The 22,264-nt window shown below is 39.3% G+C and overlaps 1 protein-coding gene across 2 annotated transcripts in view; it reads left to right on the top strand.

The window, feature by feature from the left end:
• The window catches only part of egf (epidermal growth factor), a 23,720-nt gene extending 3,901 nt beyond the window's left edge, over positions 1 to 19,819 (top strand). Inside the window, exons 2-22 of one of the 2 annotated variants that reach the window (XM_050042161.1) lie at positions 1,444 to 1,643; positions 1,813 to 1,994; positions 2,628 to 2,855; positions 2,959 to 3,161; positions 3,284 to 3,397; positions 3,617 to 3,739; positions 5,835 to 5,957; positions 7,004 to 7,129; positions 7,353 to 7,489; positions 7,805 to 7,953; positions 8,872 to 8,976; positions 9,151 to 9,374; positions 9,649 to 9,816; positions 10,102 to 10,251; positions 11,023 to 11,190; positions 11,291 to 11,407; positions 12,786 to 12,951; positions 13,865 to 14,029; positions 16,587 to 16,689; positions 16,976 to 17,072; positions 17,632 to 19,819. In XM_050042161.1, the coding sequence (XP_049898118.1) occupies positions 1,444 to 1,643; positions 1,813 to 1,994; positions 2,628 to 2,855; positions 2,959 to 3,161; positions 3,284 to 3,397; positions 3,617 to 3,739; positions 5,835 to 5,957; positions 7,004 to 7,129; positions 7,353 to 7,489; positions 7,805 to 7,953; positions 8,872 to 8,976; positions 9,151 to 9,374; positions 9,649 to 9,816; positions 10,102 to 10,251; positions 11,023 to 11,190; positions 11,291 to 11,407; positions 12,786 to 12,951; positions 13,865 to 14,029; positions 16,587 to 16,689; positions 16,976 to 17,072; positions 17,632 to 17,867 (3,284 nt within the window). In that variant the 3' untranslated portion in view covers positions 17,868 to 19,819. The remainder of the gene's footprint in view (positions 1 to 1,443; positions 1,644 to 1,812; positions 1,995 to 2,627; positions 2,856 to 2,958; positions 3,162 to 3,283; positions 3,398 to 3,616; positions 3,740 to 5,834; positions 5,958 to 7,003; positions 7,130 to 7,352; positions 7,490 to 7,804; positions 7,954 to 8,871; positions 8,977 to 9,150; positions 9,375 to 9,648; positions 9,817 to 10,101; positions 10,252 to 11,022; positions 11,191 to 11,290; positions 11,408 to 12,785; positions 12,952 to 13,864; positions 14,030 to 16,586; positions 16,690 to 16,975; positions 17,073 to 17,631) is intronic. The other variant, XM_050042162.1, reaches the window with a different exon arrangement.
• The last annotated feature ends 2,445 nt before the right edge of the window (positions 19,820 to 22,264 follow it).

The raw sequence follows: 22,264 nt of genomic DNA, 5'->3' as shown, positions 1-22,264 counted from the left end.
TGGCTGCTGCAAGGCTGCGTAGCTCTGGAGATTGGTGGTGTACCTGTGGATGCTGTACCCCAATGCCCACAGAAGAGGAATGCCTCTGTTGCAAGGAATGGGACCGGTTGCAGCCTTATTTTCAAGGTCTGGATGTGACCGAGGACGAGACACCTCCACTTGGAGTAGTGTCCAGCTGGGCTTTATCTAGAGCTCGCCAGATATATTTCGGCCTTTAACAATTAATCCACAGCTCAAATACTCAAATAAGCAACACAAAGTGTCTGGTCAAGCAATACTTTTTTTTTTTAATAATGTAAAATACTGGGGGAAAAAAAAAAAAAAACAGTTTGAAGGTACCTCTTTTCCCATAAGCATCCAATGCACTGAGCTTACTAGGTCAAGAATCATGCTGACCACCATGTGAACTTGTCAATTAATGATTCATCAGGATGCCTCCTAGCAACTCAGCACCAGCAGCCATCTTGAGGATCTCAGGCCAGACCTTTCGTTATGTTGTTTGTCTGGTGTTTCTCATTGTTTTCCTCATTCCACAGAGTTAAGGCTGGTATCCATGGTTGCACATGACAGTGTAATTACCATGATAGACCAGAGCACCTTCTATCAATAGTCATCCAGACAGCAGACATAGATTTGGCTTCCTCTTATAAACCAGTCTGTCAAAGGTTCAATGGGCTCTGGTATAAACCAAATCTATGTATTATGAAATCTGTTTCCAACAGCAGACATGTTGAAGGACATCAACTCATTCTGTTTACAAAATAAGACATTACTCCACTTTTTTGATACTAAGAGCGGTTTATCAAGAACTTAGTGTAGAAATGTTGTGTACTAAAGTAAAACCTGTGAGATAAAATAACCTTTAACTTAATTCACTGCAAAGTGCTGTCAGAATCAGACAAGAGCAATATATTACTGAGGGAAAATGCTTTATCCAGAAGCAGCTGAGTCTGCCTTGAACTTGACCCCATTACAGCTATGAATAGGCTTTTTAATGAGATAATTTGACAAATTCAACGACAACTGCAGCTTAACACAACGAGGGAAGAAGCAGCTATTGTTAAATGCTGCCATGGTTACGTACCTGTCCCTAGGATTCATTTAGTTAAACTCAGAACAAGTGTCAGGGACAGAAGTTTTCACATGCACCTTCTCAAATGAATCAATATACTGGTGTAAAGCTGTCAGTAGACAAAATCTCCTCTGCGTTTTACTAATATTTAGAGCTGCAAGGTTTAGCTGATTTATCTATTCGTTTAATAATCTTGATAATCAGTTCATCATTTCAGTAATTTTCAAGCAAATATGTGAAATATTTGTCTGGTTTTAGCTTCTTTGTCTACAAATTTGGGGCTTTGGAATGACCTGTGCTCTGTGTTTTATGGCCTTAAAAGAATGAAATTTATGAGATTCATCAAAGGTGTGTGATATCATTTTGCTTAGCTTCACAGCCCTTCCTGATATTCGGCCATGGTAAAGCCATTCATCGGATGGACCTCAATGGGAAGAACCACAGGCGGCTTGTGGCTGGGGTGGGAAGCTCGATCCTGCTCGACTTTAATTTCGGAGAGGAGAGCGTTTACTGGGCAGACAGACACACCGGGGTCATCTACAAAGCATCAGTGAGAGGAGCACACAGACAGGTGATTACGTAACCACTGTTATGTTGTAAAAACCTTTCAGTTCCTCTTGAAGAATGTTTTCAAATTGTTAGTCATCTGGCAAAATCTCAAGTTTTTCTTAAGCTTCAACAATTACACATTGGTCACAGGTTTGATTATGAAAATTTGAATCTGAATGTTTGTTCTCCAGAAACTGTACTCGTCTGACAAACATATCTCGGGCCTCGCAGTGGACTGGATTTGGAACCGTGTTTACTGGACAAGTGGAGAAAAGGGAAAAATCAAGACAATGGATATAAATGGGAAAAATGAAAGGACACTTTTAAGACACTTAAACCAACCAAGTTTGATAAACGTTGACCCCAATAACAGGTAATATTATTGCAATATACTTTTATGTTTGTCATGATGGCATTTTTTTTTTTTTTTCATATAGACAGATTGAGAGAGAATGATTCCTATTCAGCTCCTCACACAGTTAAGATTGTGTGTTACTTAAACGTTTTATCTCCCTCCATCAAGCATGGCTGGCACAAAGGTGCAAAATGACAGACTGACTTTCACATACCACTAATCTCTGCGGTCAAAGACAGTTTCATTTTTACCAGCCCACATACTGCCTGTCATTTAATAACATTTAGATCGAGTAGACTGACAGGTGGATATGCAAAAGTGAATAATGGCAGCGAGGGATTTATATTAACATTTTGGAACATTTCTCATGATAATAAAAAGCCAAGAACATGTTTTCACTCACATTTTACCTGTTTTGTCATAAATGTCTGTGGGGTGTCTTACAATTTATTCAACATTACTACAATATTACTATGAGGTAAAGAGTTTATCTGGAGGCATTCATGTTTGCATTCATATACGAAAACAAACAATGACACTGGTAAAACCATCCGACTGAACTGGCATAGTTTTGTAAGTTAAAACTATTTTTAAAATTTAGGAATAATTCTTTGAAAGGCCATTCCTCAGTTTAACACCAATATTTTGCAGGTTTCTTTTTTGGCTGTCTGGTGGGATAACTCCGAGTATCCAGCGGTCTGATGTGACAGGACAGATGAAAACAACACTTATCAAAATAGCAGAACAACTGGAAGCGCTGTCGATTGACAGAGTAGACAAACGACTCTTCTGGGTTCAGTTTGGTCTGCAAGGAGAAAGTGCCATCGGCTCTTGTGATTACAACGGGAACGTCCTGCACATCATAGATCAGCCCTTTCGGTGAGCATATTGTGGTATTCCAGTTACTTGTTTATCTGTTTGTCTTTGTTAGCAATTTTAGCAAACTGGAATAAAACACTTTGTTTTTGTCTCCTTTGGTCAGGTCTCATTCACTGGGGATATCACTTTTTCGGGAGCACTTGTACTACACTGATGCTGCATCTCGGGTTATCAAAGAAGTAAACAAGTACACTGGTGGAGAGCCGATAAATGTTAACAAAAAACAAATGGCAAAACCTGCGGTCACTATCAAAGTGGTACATCCCCTCAACCAGCCAATGGCAGACTCCCAGTCGACATTTCCAGGTTACAGCTAAACTTTGACCTTTGATAGATCTACTGTGTAGCATTTCCCTATTGTATTACTTGCATCTGCATTTTTTTTAAGATATGTTTAGTAACATATAACTGTTAACCCTTTCAAACAGGTTGTGACGAACAGAGTGGAAACTGTGTGAATGTGTGTTCCAATCTAGCCGAGCAAGGGACTTGCCAGTGCAGTGAAGGCTTTGCTCTCAGTAAGCAAGGCACTTATTGTGAAGGTTGGTATCTAGGCCATTAAATCAATACTTTCAAGAAGTTTTATTGCCTGAAAATATTTTTAGCTCTGTTAGTTTAGAACTTAAAAACTTGTGATACACAAAAGAGGGGCCACACATACAAGAAATATTATAAATAAACTATGGCAATCCATTTAAATAAGACGGTCTACTAAAATAACATAAAAGGGTTACATCACTATATTTGTCTGTGTGCCTTAGACGTAAACGAATGTGCCCATTGGAACCACGGCTGCTCTCTTGGTTGTGAAAACATCCCAGGCTCCTATTTCTGCACCTGCCCTAAAGGATATGCCCTCCTACCGGACAGGAAGACGTGTGGAGGTACAGTGGGAATATGTGTGATGTTGATCATCTAACTAAATACACTTCTGGATGACATTGACACTACCAGTAAAGCAAGGTCAATTCTTGATTGGTGAGAATTGGCATTTACGTAGTATTCAATGACATTTGACAATGACAAAGTGACATTTGCACTTTGTTTTGGTCAGTATAATGAATGCAGCTCTGGTGTCAGATTGGACCCTCTTCTTTATGTGGTGCCATGAAAGGTGGCATTTGTCCCCCAGACACTACTTTGACCCCACAGAGCCAATAAAAAGGCTGGGTCATGTGCTAGACATACTAGACTAGACATATGTGGGCTGCCAGTTGTGTGTTAACTTACTTGGGTCAAAACACTGACACTTTGTCACTAGAGGTCCAGTCGTGCTGACACTGAGGGGCTGTGTAAGGTGGATGGTAGCAGGGATAAAAGTTATTTTTAATTATTTCTTTTTTTTTTTTAGGATTAGACCAATTTATTTGTTGGCCGCTGTCCGATTTTGAATAAAAGGCAGCAGTTTTCTGGTGCTAACACAGCGCTAAACGGGTTGCAGCAGTATATGGCTTCACAGTTTACCAGGGTATAAAAATAGATGGTCATCACCATGAACATTTGCTTATCCACCGAGACAATTTTTTTTTTAATTATAATAAAGATTTTGTTTCACCAAAAAAAAAAACCTTCTGTTGATATTTCCTTAAGGGTCACTATAACTGATAACAATTCTTATTGTGTAATTATGTTAACTGTGATATATTCTGAGATGGTTATCATACCATTAAAACCTCATACTGCTGCAACCCTACAGCTAAACTAAACATGCTGTTCTTGTGTTGTTTGGGGACATTTTGTTTGTTCTACTAATCCAGGTATTCCATATTGCTTTTCTATCTCTATTTGTGTGTTTGGTCATCCCTCTCTGCCATAATGCAGGTCTGTTGTCTGCCAGGGTAACAACAGATTCATATTTAATGAACAAATACCTCAGACAATCTAATGCTTTGGCACAAACATATGCACTGCAGTCATTAAATAATGTATAGAAAGTTAATTTTTAGTTAAATGAACTTATAAAACCAATTTATTTTGTCAAGGATTTGGTGACATTATTTTTTGTTGTTTATTTTTTACAGTTTTTTGGCTATCTAGTTTAACCCTGAAAGCATAGTATCACAGTCATTAACTTGACAACATATTAAAATACATTACGGACACATTCGAATCTCTTCTCTTCTAGTCTCACAGCTATGAGGCCAAGAGAACAGGGAGGGTTCAGAGACACAATGAGATTAGATGACGAGGTGACATTTGCAATAGGGAACATATCTGGTCAGCAGCTTTGTCCGTCTAAGCTGTTTAGCAGACAACCTTTGCCAAGGTCCAGAAGAAAACAAACATGGAGCCAAGTGGCAGGCCAGACAATGGCCACTACAACAGAGATTACATGGAGGAGGATGCAGCCGTATTGCTTGCGTCTCTTATTTTTGATTCTATAAAAATATACAAAAATAAAAAATAAAATAAAAACCTTCTTTCTGCTTATTTGCTTATAATGTATTCTCATATTAATGTTCAAAGTTCAGTATCTAGATGGTGTTAGACACAATTATTTTACCTAATCAAAAAAACTATATCAAGATGTGAAAAGCAGGCTAGAGCAAAAATTTTATCCATTACCAGCAGACAGAAATTACCAGTCAGAGACACAGCAACAGATACTGTAACTATTTCACATCAGATTCATATCTGTATGGCTTGCCTCAGTATACCAAGCCCATATTCACAGGTACAGGACATACCACACTCCTGTGAGCTAACATCACATCATCCTCACTGTGTGCAGTCTTTGACTGCATTCTCTTCACACTTTCACCTGTTTCGATAGGGTCAGGGCTGACTTCATAAGGGGATTTTACTAAGAAGCTTGTTATCCATCTGACAGTTAGATTCTACAACCTGCTGAGCTCCAAAATAACCTGGAAAATTCCTGTAAAATGTAACATCCCTTTGATCTTGTCGATATGGCCCTAAGTGAACAGTTGTATAATATCAAGTTCTGTTTCAAGATACACATTTTCTTTCCACAATCAGAGATCGTACCCTGTGAAAGCAATATGACCAAGTGCGGCCACGGATGCCTGACAACAGAGGAGGGTGCTGTCTGTGTGTGTCCTGAAGGATCTTTACTGCAGGAGGATGGACAAGCCTGCACTGGTATGGACTATGTCACAGTTTATCCGCCACTTATTCTGAAGCTAAAATTGACATAATATTAGGGAATTTTTTTGCAATTCTTGGTTAAATAGCCAGTTTTCATTGATTTAGCACTTTCCCATATAGTCCAGGGTATAGTGACAGCTAGCTAACAGACAGTGGATCCTCTGCTCTGAGCACCCTTAGAGGACACAAAAATTGAATGTTGTTGGTTCTATATCCTGGCGTGAAGTTATTGCATAAGGCATACAGTAAATTATTTTTAAATAACATACATTACGAATAATTGAGATTTTGCAATGCAATGTCAGAAAAAAGACAATTCCTAAAATCCTACTTCCCATGTCAGCATTTAAGACTTTTTAAATATTAAATCAAGACATTTTAGTACCTATTAAGGTCTTTTATCAGTATAATAACCTCAATGGTTTTTAAGACTTTTTAAGTATCTGCAGGAACCCTGGATAAACTGGGGAACATAACAGATAATGACACTCACCTAGTATTTCCAGTTAATGTTATCTAAATATCTTGCTAATGAGGGTTGGATCAAAGTGGTCAAACTGACGTCAGATGGATCAACAGCCTGAGAGCACAGCAGCACAGTAACCAGGTGGCTTTGCACTACTGCTCAGTAGATTGTGATCACTGAAGTGATGGAATCAACTTAGATTAAGATGTCATTCATGAGGACTGAGGTTTTATGAGAGGTGTTAAATTGTCTGCCCAGAGAATTTGGGTTCTTAAAATAGGTATTCAAGACTGGCACTGTGGAGGGCTCCCTGGTATATAACTTGCTCATATGTAATCCGTCTTTCCCCTACAACTAGTTCTTGTATTTAGCCTTACTACATAAGAATGAAAAACTAGGAATAGGAAAGAGAACTTGCCTATACTACATAAAATGTCGTCCTCCTAGTAATAAGATATACACAAAGGGATTAAATCAATATGCTGTATGAGTCCTGTTAGAAAATGTGGTCCCTATGTGAAGAACACAAGTCTATCTGTGGAAGTATGTGTAACACAGTTTGTCTCCGATGCAGGCTGTTTGTCTGCAGACAGAGGGGGTTGCAGCCAGCTCTGTACTTCTGTCACCCCTAGTAGGTGGCAGTGTAGTTGTCTGCCTGGCTACCAGCTCCACCAAGATGGCAAGCGCTGCGTTGCCTCTGGTGAGTCATACTATAGCAAAGCAGTCAGCTGAGGCGGATAAGCCCACACAGATAAACACTCTCTGCATAATCTTAGGGTGTATTTCAGTGTTAATCTCCCACAAACACATTCTGTAATTTAAATGAGATATAAATAACAGGATAAAATGCAAATTACAGGTTTAGTGGCTTCACATTTACTACATGACATCTGATTATAAAATCATGTCTTTTTATTCTTCAGGACCACCACCTTATCTACTAGTTGCCAATCTAGTGGATGTACGACAAATTAATCCTGATGGCACTGGGGATCAAACACTCGTGGAGGAGCCCAGAGGAACAATCATAGCTTTGGACTATGACCCCGTCCAGAAAAAAGTAAGATGAAAACTGCTTTCATCTTTTATTGCTTTTTTGTTTTAGATTTTTTTCAAAAGAAGCAATAGTAGTAGAGTATGTACGATAAGACCCTAAGGTGTCATGAGTCCTCTGGAGTAACAGAATTTAGGAGGACCAAACTGAGGTTTTGATGCAGACATCCAGGGACACCTAGTGGACAGACACTGTAATATGTCGGCCTGTAGGGTTGAACAGTGTTTAATGAAATTCTTGAACATACTGAATGTTTTACTGCTCATCTGTTTTACATACTGAAAGCATTTTGTCATATGTTTTTATTTATGCATTTTGAAGGCGTACTTTGCCAGTACAAGCCAGAAGACAATTGGGCGGGTTGATCTGAACAATGGGTCAAGAGATGTTCTTGTCTCTGATGGTTTGGGCTCTCCAGAAGGACTGGCGATTGACTGGGTCCACCGCAAGATGTACTGGACAGATAAAAGGTGTGTGGTGTTTGCATAGTGTAGATGTTGAGGATTATTCATGAGAAGATTGCTTCATTAGGTGCTGAAGAGTCTAACCTGACCATCTGTGTATTGAACATTTGCTTTTCAGTGTTTTTATGTGCTTGTTCCTAGCTTTGATAACTTAGTCATATCAATTTTATTAATCTATAAGTGTCTGAAAACATTATGGATACCTCTTTGTTTAACCAGAAACAGCCTCAAAATCGCCATCACCAAACCCACCACACTCCATTTAAATATATAGTAATTTAAGCATGTATAGAGACAGCATATTTATTCATCTTTGACTGAACTGAGGGTTTTTTTAACTAACCTTTTCTCAACCAAAGCTGGTGATTGTTAGAACAGTGGAGAAATGATCCAAGGCGGTTTTGTAAGTTATATTTTGTTTCTGTCGACTTTGAATGAAGTGTGTTTTATGATGATTAAAAGGAGCATTTATTTAAATGGAGTCTGGTGGGCAAATTCTGGGTTATTTCTGGTAAAAACAAAAAGGTTCTTATTGTTTAACACAGAGTCAACCTCTGTAGGGATCCTTTCAATGATGTTTTCAGACATCTATAATAACAAAATGGCAAAAACAAGCAGTTTCAGTGGACAGTGACAGTGTGCAGTTGGCCATTTAAGTTACATTGCAGCCTGTCTGGCTCAATACTGGACCAATTTCAAAAATTGTTGTTCCCATTAGTCACTTAGACACAAGAACAAGGGAAAACAGGGTTTAGGCTGAGAAATACTGAAGTTGCCCTTTAGGTGACGTTTTAACTGTCTTTTGTTAGAGTTGGTTTATTTAGTATATTCACTGTCTAAGTCACAGTTAAGTTGCAAAATATCATCAGAATTGATATGGTTACTGTTTTCTGTTTTATACTTCTGTATACTTTTGTCCTCCAGCCAGTCAACTGTTGACTGCAGCACCTTAGTTGGACTGAACCGAGAAACCATTGTGAGCAAAGGGCTGGAAAAGCCAAGAGGAATCGCAGTCCATCCTTTGGCAAAGTGAGTGTGGCTGTGCACGTGTGATAGCTTCAGAAATTATAACTACAAACTAACCGCCACTCACCTAGAGGGATTTAATCTGACATCAATAAACAGCATATGACGTGACAGCTGGAGGTTCTGCGGGATGAATAAGTCTTTGCCTAATTTAAGATGCTCTTTTTACTTTTTGAGGAAGTTGTTCTGGACTGATATCGGGGCCCAGCCTGTCGTGGAGAGTGCCTCTCTGGAAGGGAAAGACCGTGCTGTCATTGCAAGCACTAACCTTGTATCGCCAAGCGGCCTGACGATTGATTTCACAGAGGATCGTCTGTTCTGGTGCGATCAGAGGAGGGGCGTGGTAGAGACTGCTGCTCTGGATGGTTCAGGTCGACAGGTCCTGTTAGAGAACCAAGTAGGTGAGGCTTGTGTGACACATATACACACACATATACAAGTGCACTGTATTGACAAGTTGGATTATAATATTGTAATTTAAAACAAACTGAAATTAAGATGTCCTACGACAACCATAATGCTATCATTTAAATATGTTTTAATCCCTCTTTAACCAGTGATCTTGTAAGCAAAGTACCTCGTTAGGGAATATATACATAAGATAGATACAATAGTCCTCACCTTGAAATAATTCATAAACTCAGTGCTTCTTTCCCTCTATTCTGATTCCTCCAGGTCGACCTTTTGACCTCGCAGTATTTGAGGACACGTTGTGGATATCTGATTGGGAGCACCAGCAGCTGAGGAGCGTACACAAGTGGACTGGGAAAAAACTGCAACGTATCCATGGCAACATGGTCCAACCAGCATCCATTGTGGTGGTTCATCCCCTTGCTAAGCCAGGTACAGAGAGACAACAGGGACTCGTTTTAGGCATTAATATGTTCAGAAATTACACACTAAGGTTTAAAAAAAAAAAAAAAAGGAGTAAATGCAGCACAAGAAGGATTACAAAATGATCTCAAGTTGAAAGATTGTGCATTGAAAACACACTGGCTGAACAAAATATGCACATTTGTGGAAGGCCAATTTCGAAATAAAGCTGTAAAGCTTTTCAGATAAATGCACGGATAAGTCTAGGCCAGCAACAACGTAACAAGCCATCCCATTTTGCAACCTCATCTTTAGGGGCAGACGTTTGCCTGCACCTGAATGGAGGCTGTGCCCAGGTGTGTGAGAGCAAACTGGGATTCGCCCACTGCTCCTGTCTGTCGCGCTACGTCCTATCAGCTGATGGAAAAAGCTGCTTGCCTGCCAATGCTACAAATGGAACAGCAGGTGATGTATCTTTTGCTACGTCAAATGGATAGCTCAGATCTTTTAAAGCGTATGAGGTGCTTATCCATAGTCAGTATATTACATATAGTAGATTTCAGTCAGCAAACCCCAGTAGTGGGCAGGAGTACCACCACAGAAGCTAAAGGAATGTACTGCTGTGGATGGGGGGCAATACCAAAACCTATTTTAGCCGTCTAAAACAAAGTCCCACCTGAAGAAAATGAATATCTGTTTAAGTGTACGCTATATTGAGAATATCTTTTCCTTTGGTAAATCCCAAAGAACCCTTTTAAATGCCAAAGTCACACAATAACACAAACAAACTAACTGATAGAGGCAGTATTAGACCAGCAGCTCCTGTGTTCAGCAATGTTAAATTAGTGTTTTTCTCTGGCTTTGAAAAGAATGTCATAGCAGCTTCAGTTCTCCTTTGGAAATTGCTGTCTGACGGTAAAGTTAAGTGGTGAAAATAATCTGAATACAGCATACAATTAAACTGGTGGCATTTTTAGCTAGGACTTTTTATGTGGCTAAAATAGGTTTTGTTGCTGCCCTGTCCACAGCAGTACAATGCTTTGCTTTTGGTACTCCAGCCTGCCTCTCCAAAACTGGGTTCATGCCAACTGACATCTACTGTAGGTAATATACTGACTATTGATGAGTACCTCATACAACCCCACCTCTTTCAGGTACACAAGCTTCTGTATAAGCTATGAAGTAAAACTGACATATGAAGAATGCTTATGTTAACTATATGAATTCCTTGTGTAGAATCTGGAGAAAGTGAATCCACAGATTTAACGTCTCTCAAAAACAAAACCTTCAATGATGAGAGCACACCCCTGACGACACCTGGGCTGTCAGCTGATGAAGCAGATGCTAATCCAGACTCGGCTGCAGGCAGTGAGCCAACTCTTTTCACAGACAAGATGGTTTCAGGTAACAGTGAACCCATAAAAAAAAATTATTCATAGTTCTTCCTCTTCAAGTTCTTCCTCTAACTTAATGTTATGATTCTGCATGTCCCCTTCTCCGTCAGACCAGAATGAGTGTTACTCACTTCGCTGTGATGTAAATGCACAGTGCCTGCTGACTGCTGGCAGCCCAACCTGTCTGTGTCTGGAGGGTTTTACAGGTGATGGACAGTTGTGTGTGGGTGAGTATTTCTTTTCCTGCACTATAGATGTGTCTTGGGATGAAGTAACATATCCTGAAGAAAGCTTATGGGATTACATTTGATACAGAGACACTTTTATCTCGCTTTGGCAGAGGTGACAGCACTGGGACTTAAGCAAAATTGAGTTTTAGATATAAAAACATTTCAGAGAGTCAGAGCTGCTCTGGAGGTAAAGATAATCATAATATTATATATGAATATTACTGAAAGGACCCAAAGCCAAATGTCTACAAGTCTAAGATGTAACTCTTCCAATAATTTGTATTATTAATTCCTTTGCAGAGCAGTTTAAGTGTTTACCAGGTTTGTCTTTATGCAGCAGTCATGTGCCAACTAATCTGAGGGATAAAACAATACTATCATCAATGTATCAGAGAAGTGCAAGCCTCGTTATAAAAAAGCCTTTCATCATGTTTCACCATAATGCTTAACAAAATTAATAAATGCTAATCTTTATGAGCTGGTAACATAAACCCTATGTATAAAATCATAAAACCTTGACACTCAGACTACTGTAAAATTGTCGGTCTCTTCTCCTTCAGTTTAAGATGTTATAGATGAGTGTAAACAGGGAAGACACAGTTGAGGCAAATACACAGAATGCAATAGGGCATGGTAAAGTGTCTCTGCAAGTGTCAGACTGAATACCATGGCAATATAAAGACATGTCAAAGTGTGTCTTTTTTTCAGTGCTGTGGTTATTATGATTGTTATACAAGAATGTTGGACATTGAAACCAGGATAGGTGTATTTGCTTGTGCAACTGATCATCAGATGTACAACTTAAAAGGGCTCTATGCAAAATTCAGAGTTTATCAGTCGTAAGATAATAGGTTCTCAGCATAAAGGTATCCAAGTGGGCGGCTCGCAGCTAATAGTGCTAACTCCATAAATAGCACTAAACAACACCAACAGTGCTGACAGAGCTAAAGGTGTTAATCACGGGGAACTGGAGTTAGCAGTAGGATACACGCGTGCACGAACATGCACAAGCAGCTGGACCGGTTTACCACAACAAACCATAGAGAAGCTCGAATTACAACATACACAGAGGTAGCGTTAGCTCATTCTCTGCTCAGGAAGCCTTTCCTCCACTGTGTCGTCATAGCTCAAAGTGGTTTGCTGCTGTATTTATGTTCTGAATGTCACATACAGATCCTGTCAAGTGTTGAGAGATGAGGCTGAACATCAGTAAAGTGGAGCTTTATATCCACTATGACTCAATATAACACATACAAGTATCTATCTGTACAGGGATGTAATATAATCCCTTTTCATGAGTCAGCTCCTCTGAGGAGGCCTTTTATTCTACAGTGCACACTATGATTAATGAAACTATTTCCCTGATTCTTTTAAGCAATGAAGACCACTTCAACATGGGTGACGACCGGTAGCCCTGCTGTTGTCACCACCCGGCACCACAACAGTAACTCAGCAGAGAGTTGCCCCTCTAGTCATGAATCCTACTGTCTGTACGAGGGTGTCTGCTTCTACTTTCCTGAAATGGAGTCCTATGCTTGCAAGTAAATAACTCACCTTGTGTTATCCCTCAGTATGATCCCTGATCTCCACTTTAACATCTTGTGTTCAGAGGAGAAATACGTAATATGGGGTGAGACATGGGAGCGGATTTTTACTCCTGTGTCATCCCAGTCATGTGATGAACAGTGTAATTGACTCCCATCCTGCAGTAATCTCACAGGAATCCCCCACAAATGTAAAACAAATGTCAGACTCTAGTATATAAATAATGCTTGCTTTACGACACTGACATAATTTGATGATCTGATTTGTAGTAAATGAGTTTATGTGCTGCCCTTCATTTTTTTAAGAGAGTTCACAATGAAAATATGCAGTGACTGTAATCAGGAGACTATTTCAGTGGTTTCTGGGAAGTAGCAGCACATTGCTGACACTGATACAAAGTGTAAGAATACCTCCTGCACCACACTTTGCAGGCTTTTTGGTATCCTCTTATCTGCTCGTCTCATGTTATTTACTACTGCTGGCAACCAGCAGGTGTCACTGTAGTTCCATGATTAAAGCTACTGCCTCATGACAAAGTGGCTACAGGACAAAGGATGATAAATTTGACCTTTTAGATTTATATACATTCAGGAAAGAAAAAAATCCATAAATGTAAGATTTAAAAAAGTAAAATAGAGCAGATACATTTTGTCATCTTGAAAGACAGATTTATGTCCAGCTCTAATGATGGCTGTGCAGGAGACATTTAAACCCATTTTATAATCTAAGTACATCACTCCAGATAATGTATTATTTAGGTTTTTGAAATTATTTTGCATTGTGATATGTTCAATGTGTCATATGCACGTGACCCACTCAGTTGAACTCTAATTATGCTCTTACTTGCTCAATAAAAGATTCTTACCATGACCTGCATCATTATGTTGTTTGTCTTCTCCTCTGCTGCAGCTGTGTATCAGGCTACATGGGGGAGCGCTGTCAGTTCAGTGACCTGGAGTGGTGGGAGCTTCAACAAGCTGAGGAGGAGAAGAGGAGGAACGTGGTCATTGCGGCCTGCATGGTGGTCCTCGTTTCCCTGCTCTCCATCGCTGCCTGTGTCACCTACTGCTTCGGGTGAGAGGGGAGGAGGAGGAGAGGGGGTGAATGAGGGTGAGGGCAGACAAAACTGCAAAGTAAGAATTCTGGGGAGAGTAAATAAAAGAAGTCCTGAGGAAAAATGAGAGGGAAAAGGGGACATGAACAAGGTAAAACTTTGTAAAGAGAGAGGAGGAAGGATTTCAGGACTCGAGAAATAATGAAGGGAATAAGGGAGGAAACAGGATGCAGGGTTCAACCTTAATTTTTTTATTTGCTTGCCTCATCAGGCAAGTGGGCCAGAAATCTACATGCCCATATACAAATTGTTTTAAATATTAGCCGTTATCAAAAAACAACAAAAACTAAAGTTAGTTACTATGAAAAACAACCGTTTTATCCGCTATGCTCTCAAACTTGCGGCGAACTGCACATTGCAGAGTTGAAGTTTCACTTTCACTAAACTCTTGTTTCCAGGAAAACTGAAATGTCTCCATGCACTTCAGTTCACAAACTGTCTTTACTGCCGCCATTTTCTCCTGAGTGCCAGACTGGTACTCTGCATGTGCAACTCTCAACAGAGATGGGAAGGAAGCCAGACAACTCACTGCTTAGCAACTTCTATGTTCAGCAGCAGAAAAAAAAACGATGTCTTCAATTCTTTCTTACCACTTGCTGATCGAGCAAGTGAATTACTAGATTTACTAGCCCAACGTGGCATTTTACTCGCCTCAGGCAATCAGGCAATCCTTATTGTTACAGGTCCAGTGTGAAGAACTTCGAGGGATACAGTGGTAGAAATTGTACATAATATTAATAAGTACAATTTCTATAGTTTATAATCACCTGAAAATAAGAGTTGTGTTTTTTGTTACCATAGAATGAGCTAATCATATAAAAAAAAAGGGAGTGGGTCCCCATCTATAGAGTTGCACACTATGTATCTACAATAGCCCAGAACGGACAATCCAAACACTGGCTCTAGATAAGCCAATTTGCGGCTTTTGCGCTGGCCATCATCGTCAGCAGGCCATCCACAAAGAAAGTGTGGGAAAAACACTTATTTTTTCATGTAAAACTGCTTTATTCAGGGGATTAATCTTACACACTGCTCATTTAAAGTCCTGGAATTAGAAAGAAAGGGGACGAAAAGTGAGCAAAAAAGGTAAAAAGGGAAAGAAGACTGAGAGGGGAAGGTCAAAAATGAAAGAAGAAGACACCACCAAAAGTACAGTAAGGAAAATGGACGGAAATAAGGAAGGGAAGAAGATGAGCCACAGGGTAAATTAGTGCAGAAAGGGAAAAAAAATCGTACAAGAAGAATATTCAATTTACAATAAAAGATGCAGTGAAATGTATGAAATCCTCTCCCTGCTAAAATTTTCTATAATAAACCTTTGGGAACATTTTAACCATTTGCTGAAAACTACATTCCCTATGTGTTAAATTCCACAACTGGGTTATCCCCAACTATAATATAATGCAAAACTAACCTTTTTTAGATATAGTAGGACAGAAATCCCCCCAAAAGAATTCAATTTAAGAATAATATTAAAATGGTAAATGTGAGAGTCTTAAGCTAGCTTCATTGGCTTTTCCACCCTGATGGTTAAAAAAAGATAAAGATGATGTATAATATCAGCGCTGTTGTGTTTAGTCATCTGGACACTGGAAGCATAGGGCAGCACAGACAGCCAGGGAGGAGCTGCTCCAGCAATGAATGAGCTGACAGCATTTAGAGGTGTCTATCAAACCCAGGATGGCGTGAGCCGTGTAATGTAGGTGTCTCAGCATGACAGCAGGGGGTCGAGGAGCAGATCACATGTGGAACGAATGGCAGCATGCAGCCCTGGTTAGCTGAATGAGGAGCATACGTAAACTACACACTGCGACCCCTCCCCCCTTTTATTTCCACCTGAGCTGTCCCTAAGTAGCTGATTTGTTTTACGGTTGTTTCGCTGGCTTATGGACAAGGCTGTTGGCATTCTCCACTCTTTTGACTCACAAAGCACGACCCCTCCCCTCCATCTACTACATCCTAACGTTCGCAGCCTTGGTTCCCCTGTGGAAGTGGCACGCTTTCAATTACATGCTTGGTTTAGCTTGTTCTACAGCAATTACACATAAAAATAGGTCATTTCTCAGCTACAAAATGGAGCCGGTGAGGTATGACCCCTGTGGAAACGCTACATGGCCGCCAAAAGCTCTGCCTCAAATTGCCTTCCGCACTTGACTGCAAGTGCACTTGCAGAGGAAACTAAACCACCAAACTCAAAACTATGCAACACACAAGTATCATACACTACACAGTGATATGGGCTGAAAAACACAACTTGTTTCTTATTCTGTGTCTTTTTTGGCACCAACATGCAAACAAATCAACTATAACTACAGGTTATGAAGAGCACAGGTCAGATGAATTTGAATGTATAAATTCTCAGAGACGGTACCACCTCCATGACTTGATAGCTATGCAAGTAACACGTGACTGTGAATATTTACATGTTAATTTATGTGTAAAGTGAGTTTGAGGACCGTTGGGATTTATAAATGAATTAACGATACTGGATGTGTGGTTTGACTGTCTTCTATGCAGAACCAGAAGATTCTTCCGCAAACAGCCCTCAGTGGATAATGTGAGTGAGACCAGCGTGACAGATGAGAGCATGTCAGAGACCACTACTGCCAGCGTGCCTCGGGTGAGACCATAATCCCAGAGCTCTGTCATAAATACATCTTTAAGTCAAGGAAGTCATCCAATTATGCACCAGAGATTAATGCAAATTAATCAAAGTAGAGTCATAGTTTTGAATCCTCTTTGCTTAACATACCTGTTAACTGTACAAAGTTAAATCCAACAAAACTTACAACTTCTAGAGAGCAAGAAGCCAGCATTATGTAGCCTTAAAATCAACTTGGCTGTTTAAAGACACCATGACAATATAAAAAATTAATCTGTTAATGAATTATTATATGAATTTGCAGTTCTACATGGTGGCAGAAAATGGTGTGGAGGGAATGGTCGTCCCTCCCATGGGCTGTCCCAGGAGAGCTGTCTGTCCATCCTGCTCTTCAGAAACTGGTACGTGTTCATTCATCTTTACACTGTGATTTTTTGTTTAAGGTTGCAAATTCCAATAATATTCAAGGTGGAAACTTTTCAGGGTAATTAACAGGAATTTATAGAAATTAACTGGAAATAAAAAGTGTGGATAAAATGAAAATATAGGGGTTATTTGCTCAGGCTGCATTTCCATGTCACATGCAGATATAAATAAACATTTTATCATATCATAAGTATACATAATCCATTTATTTACCAATTTAATCCATAAATTTGTCAAACAGATACAATGTGAAATGCACCAGGTAGTGACTTAGCTAGCAAGCAAGCTAAAAAAACAGGGAAAGGTACCTTGAAATTTTGAGCCTACAATGTGGGCTGTGTGCAAACTCAAGGTTTAATGTGATGAACTCATTTGAAAAAGAAACGTTTCACAATAAAGAAATAGATTAAAAGTCCTCGATTAGCATGCTCAATCAAGGCACATATGTACGCTTTTTTATTATTTATTTTTACTTGCATTTATCCTGAAGTTTTTTGTGAATTAATTTTAAATTCTGATGTTTTTTGTCGTCAGGTGACACCCCTGCGTCTGAAGACCAATGTCCAGAACACTGGAACACTGAAACACTGTCCCAACACAACAGAGGGTACGAGTGCTCCATGATGTCAGCTGCTGCCATGGAGACCACCCAACCCACTGTCTGTCACTCAAGCCCATCACTGTCACGCTCATATACTTGCACGACTTTCAAGCCACCACTGCTCTCCCAGCCCCTGAGCCCAGAGTCCCCTGTCTCCCCTGCGTCCTAGTTTACCACAGAGACCGACACAGCTGTACAGTTAACACGCACACATACTGTAACATCTGGCTGATGTACAAACTGCAAATTCAGAGTTTCATTCCAAAAAGAAATACCTCATAAACGAAAGAAATGTCACGGAAGCTGTTTTCTATAACACGCACAACTTGTTAATGCCACACCAGTTTGTGAAAGCTACATTAAACGCAGGTTTCTGGTGCCGTTACCCGGGATAAACAATTTGGTGCACGGAAAATGATTCACATTATAAGATTTAGAGACAGCAATTTCTTTGAGACAGGAAAAAAAATCATGGGCTACTCAGCATGACAAAGGAAAGAGCACCATGTGCAGAAAGTGAAACTGCACCAAAAGTGATGCAAGGTTAAAGGAAACTGAAGTTAACACACAAGAATGCTAAGTTAACTGAAGTGTAGTGCAAAAACCTGACAGCAAAGACCTAGAAAAAATTCAATAAGTAAAAATTAAATTCTTCCTTAAGACTGTAGCTGACAATGTCATGTAAAACACATATGAACAGCATGTGAAAAAGTTGCAAAGTAGATCTAAAGCTTATTATCAAGTGTCGCAAAAGCTAATGTTGGCAAAAATATCTAAAACATATCACACATGCAAACTGAGTAACAAGCACGAACAAAGACGATAAAAATCTTGTGATAATCTTGTCATGAAAAACTGCTTCCACTGCTTGCTTTTGAACACAAATTAAAGAATCATTACCGCTTGTAAAGTTGTCATGGGCCATCTAACAAAAACAACTTGGTTTCTGTTTATCTACAATAAAAACTACAACCTCAATTCACCTTTTATCTTAAAGTCAAGTCAATTTGTTTAGATAGCTCTAAGTACAAGTTTTGCTTGTTTCAGTCACAACATGAATTTGCTTTGCTCAGGATGAGTTTGCCTGCAAGAATAGTTATAATCTGTATTGTAAATATGAACATGTATTTCAGCTACCACTGAATAATTGACCTCAACCCCTAAAAAGTTTTCAATCCTCAAATCGAATGTTCTGAGTGTGGTTTGTGCAGCCTTTTCACTAAAGCTAACAATGTTTCTTGCATGAGCACTGATGTGGCTGAATAAACTTTAAGCTCCCATTACAACAAATTTCCCCCAATTATCAATTACCTGGACACCATTCTCAAATTGCTCAGATTAAGCAGGTGCAGGAGAGCATGAGAATAGAATAGCTGCTTGCTTGCGTTATAAAGGGATGTATTTTGTTATGCTAAGAAATCACTTTTGTGTTTTCCCATTTGTACTTCATTTCATGGGATAGCTGTATGTGAGGGCTCTAAGGGTGCTGTATTAAAAACTCTACATGGGGCTTTGTTGGTCGCAGTGTGACATCTGACTCAACTAATATTCAACACTACCTTTAAATTCAGTGTCAAGCTAAGTGGAAAAATATGTTGCTCATCTTGGCGACCAGCTCAAATCAATAAAATGTGATGTAAACCATATAAAACCTGCCTGATAATATTTAACCGAGCACGACAGCTAGTACGTCAGAGCATAAACAGATCTCAGCTAACTCAACTAACCTGACAACTGTGATACTGTTAGCAAACTGTATATTCATTTTTATACAAAAAATCTGTTTACTTGTGCCGGAGCTCCATTTATATCTATGCTTTTAGAAATAAGGTGAAGGTACATTAAGCTAAATTGACGACTAACTGATGATCTGAACTGGATAGCTAAGTTTGGAAAGGGAAGGTATCTTGTTATTGATTTCTATCTCATTTCTTGGCAGTATGTGTTTTAATATCTAAACAATCACAACAAGGATAAGAGGCTATTTATTTGGAAACGCAGCATTTTTATTCACACTGTATTCAACTGAGATTGTGTATTTCTGTGAGACCTGATGTACTATAACTGGAATTACAAAAATGCAAGATGAAGCTTGTTTTTATAACCATCAATAAAACTATATTGACAAAGAATGTGCTTTTTTAATATTTCCAACACATTTGGCATCAACCTGAGTTTACTGGACGCATAAAAACCAACACAACACTAGACTAGGTAGGGAGGTTGTTATTGTTATTTATTATGTTAGGGAGAAGGGGTGGGAGCAAATAAGTTTTACTTCTTCTCACTCCTTTTCGGATATGCGTATTGTTGGATTTATGTTACTTCTTATTGGATTCAATATGTTTTTAAAAAAAAATTTCTTCTTTCTTTCTTTTTCATATTGTTTATTATTATTTTCATTTTATTATTGCATCATATTCGAAATAAACATCTCAATCAATCAATCACAATCACCAGGACAAATGTTGGCATTGTATGTTTCTGCAACGCTGTGTTTATTGTGTGGTTATGTTTAGGCACAAAAACCACATAGTTAAGGTCAGGAAAAGATCATGTTTAGGCTTTAAATACCTGGTTTTGGGGGTACAGTCCCCCTTAAAAAGCAGCAATGTCTCGGTAAAAACAGCCGCTTTTCATGGCCCTTTCTCCAGTGAAAAAACAGCGACGAGTCACCACAAAACACCGACATGGTGGCTAAAAGGCCACTGTAAACACAGCAATGACTGGCTAAATCACAACAGGTCTTGTTTTTTGTTGGTCTTAAGTTGTCGGCTCTATGGGTGACATGCCTTCCACCATCATCTCCATCTCCTGATGAAAAAGTCAGCTCATATATTTTATCAATTTAGAAATGTTGATATAAGACTTGTGAAACATGCAAATGTAACACATTTGTGATTTGTAGAAACATATAGTGCCAACATTTTCTTACTGTACAGCAACTGGGTTGACAAAACTATCACCACTACTAAATGTTTGCTGTTCTTTACTAAACTGTTTTAATTTTTCTAATAATATTTTCTCATAATTGAAAGATTATTTTGACCATTCACAGCCAGTCTCTGTCTTGTTACACCCCATCTCACTCCTTCAAAGCTCTTGCCCTTGCTCCATTGATGATGCTTCTCTATCCTCCACCAAATCTAACGCTCTAGTGATGTTGGTGCCGATGCTGCAACCCTCCACCTCCACCACCACCACCCCATCTGTCTATTTCTATTTCTATCTCCGACTCTGTCTGCGACTCCGTCTCAAGGTTGACTGGGAATTGTTAATAGAAGGACCCACAGCCTCTTTGTTTCGAGGCAATGGCAGAAAACAAAGCACTTTAACTCAAAAACCATCAGGGGCCACATCGATATTGATTTTCCTGGCAAGACACACTTATCTATATATTGGCCTCCATTAGGGCTAACAGATAGGTTAGGGCACCGCTCTAAACAGCAGCAGTTCAGACTTCAAGTAAAGATGAAATTGGGCCCAGTGTCAATTTATCTTGTATTACTGCTCAATTGGGGCAACAGGGGGCAATAGAGTCACAGACACTGTAAGTAACAGGGGCCTCACAGGGCCTCAGTTTTATATCTTTGTTTGTAGATGCCATTGTTTTAAATATTACTGTAAATATACGCTCAGATGCCAGTTTATTAGGTACACCTAGGGTAACCTAATGCAGTCTAATACAAGAGTCCTGGATTATTATTATTATCAAACAGGGAAGAGTTTCTCATTTAGCCTACCCTAACTGATATAAATGAGGTGCACAAAAATAACAGAAAAACCTCCATCCTCCACTATGATATAATTTTGCCGAGTTAACACCTCTCTAAAACAGTTTTTAAAACACTAAGCATTATAAGATGGCAAAGGTAGTTTTTATTGTAGGACTGTTGTATAAAACTGCATTAGTTTTAGATTTTAGGTGTTCCATTGCTTTACTCCTGTTCTCTTAAGTACTACCTGAACAATATCTGTTTCCTCTTTCTTTAGTGTGCTTAACTGTTGCATTCTGTTCTTCTTAATGACCGCCAGGCTCTACAGTGCCAGCATCTGCTCTACAGGCAAATGAAAATTACACTGTGTAATTGTGAAAAAAATAGGCCTTTATCCATCCTAGTTCTTGTCTGTGCTTGTGAAACATCATCAGTCGCAGCCCAGATACTATTCCAATTCAAAAATCTGTATCCAGCCAAGTCGAGTCATTCGAATGCGTTCTGGCTCTGCCTGCTTTACTAACATCGGGAGGTGACTTGTGTGGACTCTGGACAGTCAAGTATTGCAGATTGGATTTTGCAGCAACCAGCAGCAGCAATGGTGGAGGAGAAATCTCTGTAAGTTATCATTTTCTAAATACAACTGTAAATACGACTTTTTAGGTCATAATTTGGAGGTCAAAACTCAAATCTGTGGTCGATTTATCAAGATAGAACCTACTTGAAAGTTTGTTCCAAAGTTTCCAGGGGTGTGAAGTCCCGCTAGCAGGACAGCCAGCATGCCTTGGTCAGCACTCATGGTACCCCGCCATGAATAGCTTAATCTCTGCAAGTCCTTTTAAAATTTGCT

This window comes from Epinephelus moara, chromosome 4, assembly GCF_006386435.1.
Source record: "Epinephelus moara isolate mb chromosome 4, YSFRI_EMoa_1.0, whole genome shotgun sequence".
NCBI classification, from domain to species: Eukaryota; Metazoa; Chordata; class Actinopteri; order Perciformes; family Serranidae; genus Epinephelus; species Epinephelus moara.
The sequence above is the reverse complement of the archived record's forward strand: the minus strand, read 5'-3'. Positions and strand labels throughout refer to the sequence as shown.